Below are 1,839 nucleotides of genomic sequence, written 5' to 3'. Positions count from 1 at the left end.
CTGCCCGCCCAGCTCCTCCTGTATGTCTGGGCCCTCCTTGTTCTCTGCCCACGGTGTGTGTGGCATGTTGGCCTGGCAACATGTCCCGGATCTCAGCTGACTCTCAGAGGGTGGAGAAGGCAGCCCAAGATTGGGGTGGTGCAGGTGAGGCTGCTCATTAGGGCTACAACAGCGCAGCATGTCTCAAGATAGCGCCGTGCGGCATGCGTGACAGCCTGACTCTCATTGGGGCTGGGGATAGGAGTAGGAGGCTGGGGTCGCATGGAAAGGGGCCTTGAAGGGTGGAGAGATTCTTGCTGCATGGTTCCCTCAGGCCTCGCTCGAACTCTCCACCACTTGCCTTTGTATCGCTGAGCGGCTCCCCTGCTCTCCCTGGGAGCTTTCTCTCTGATTCTGTAATGGGCAACCCCGGTGCCCTGGTGACTGACCCCCTGTGTCTCTGGGCAGATTTTACTGGGACCTGACCATGCTGCTCCTGATGGTGGGAAACCTGATCATCATCCCCGTGGGCATCACATTCTTCAAGGATGAGAACACCACGCCCTGGATCGTCTTCAACGTGGTGTCCGACACATTCTTCCTCATCGACTTGGTCCTCAACTTCCGCACAGGGATCGTGGTGGAGGACAACACGGAAATCATCCTGGACCCGCAGCGCATTAAGATGAAGTACCTCAAAAGCTGGTTCGTGGTGGATTTCATCTCCTCCATCCCCGTGGACTACATCTTCCTCATCGTGGAGACACGCATCGACTCGGAGGTCTACAAGACTGCCCGGGCCCTGCGCATCGTCCGCTTCACCAAGATCCTCAGCCTGCTGCGCCTCCTGCGTCTCTCCCGCCTCATTCGCTATATTCATCAGTGGGAGGAGGTGAGTGGTCAGACCCATCCACCCTGACCCAAACCTTCTTGTGGGGAGGGGCATCTCTCCCATGCAGGGGGAGTGAGGGGCCAGCTCGTAGCCTGTCTCAGATCATTCAACATAGGCTGTCAGATTGTAGCAGGCACATCAGCTCTGAGAAGACAAATCTTAGTAATTTAGCCCTGGTAGTGCTATGGGTTAGATGCCGGACTGCTCACCACAAGGTCAGCTGTTCAAACCTCTCTGCTGCTCCATAGGAGAACAATGAGGCTGTCTGCTCCTGTAAAGATTTCAGTCCTAGAAACCCTGAATCGGGCCACTGTGACTTGGAATGGACTTCATGGTAGTGGCGCTTTGTGAATACAGTGTCCTGTTTAATTTCTGAACAGTCCCACCAAAACCTCAATACCACTGAGTCAATCCTGATGCATAGTAACCCTATAGAAGGTTTCCAAGACTGTGATTCTGTATAGGATCAGATCGCCTCAACTCTCACCCAGGGAGCTGCTGGTGGATTTGAACCACTGACTTTATAGTTAGTGGTCCGGCGCCTAAGGAGTCCTGGCGGTGTCGTGGGTTACATGTTGGGCTGCTAACCAGAAGGTCAGCCCTTCATAAAGCACCAGCCACTCTGCCAAAGAAAGGTGATCTTTCTACTTCTGTAAAGAGTGACAGTCTCAGAAACCCACAAGGGCAGTTCTACCCTGTCTTATAGTGTCGCGGCTCTAAGTCCAACCCCAAACCTGCAGGGCTGCCAAAGAGGGGGGCTTCAAACAGTTCACAGGAAATTTCCATGATCTTTCTGTTCCATTTTCCACAAACATAGAGCCCCTTCGTGTAGATACTAAAGCGAGAAACACGAAGCAATGTATATGTGGTCACTCAGTTGGTAATGGGTGGACCTAGAGCGTGATCTGGAGAAGTGACCGCAGAGCACTATGTCGTATGGGTTAAGCTCCCATAAACCCGCAGGCTGT

At 53.5% G+C, this 1,839-nt stretch overlaps 1 protein-coding gene across 1 annotated transcript in view; it reads left to right on the top strand.

The window, feature by feature from the left end:
- The first annotated feature begins 178 nt into the window (after nt 1-178).
- HCN4 (hyperpolarization activated cyclic nucleotide gated potassium channel 4) overlaps nt 179-1,839 on the top strand; it is a 25,510-nt gene continuing 23,849 nt past the window's right edge. The window contains exons 1-2 of the mRNA XM_045285665.1: nt 179-207; nt 448-871. Coding sequence (XP_045141600.1) covers nt 179-207; nt 448-871 — 453 coding nt within the window. The remainder of the gene's footprint in view (nt 208-447; nt 872-1,839) is intronic.

The sequence above is a fragment of the Echinops telfairi genome, unplaced genomic scaffold (assembly GCF_000313985.2).
Source record: "Echinops telfairi isolate 266 unplaced genomic scaffold, ASM31398v2 ScPeMD7_7475;HRSCAF=8513, whole genome shotgun sequence".
NCBI lineage: Eukaryota > Metazoa > Chordata > Mammalia > Afrosoricida > Tenrecidae > Echinops > Echinops telfairi.
This window is presented reverse-complemented; position numbering and strand designations above follow the sequence as displayed.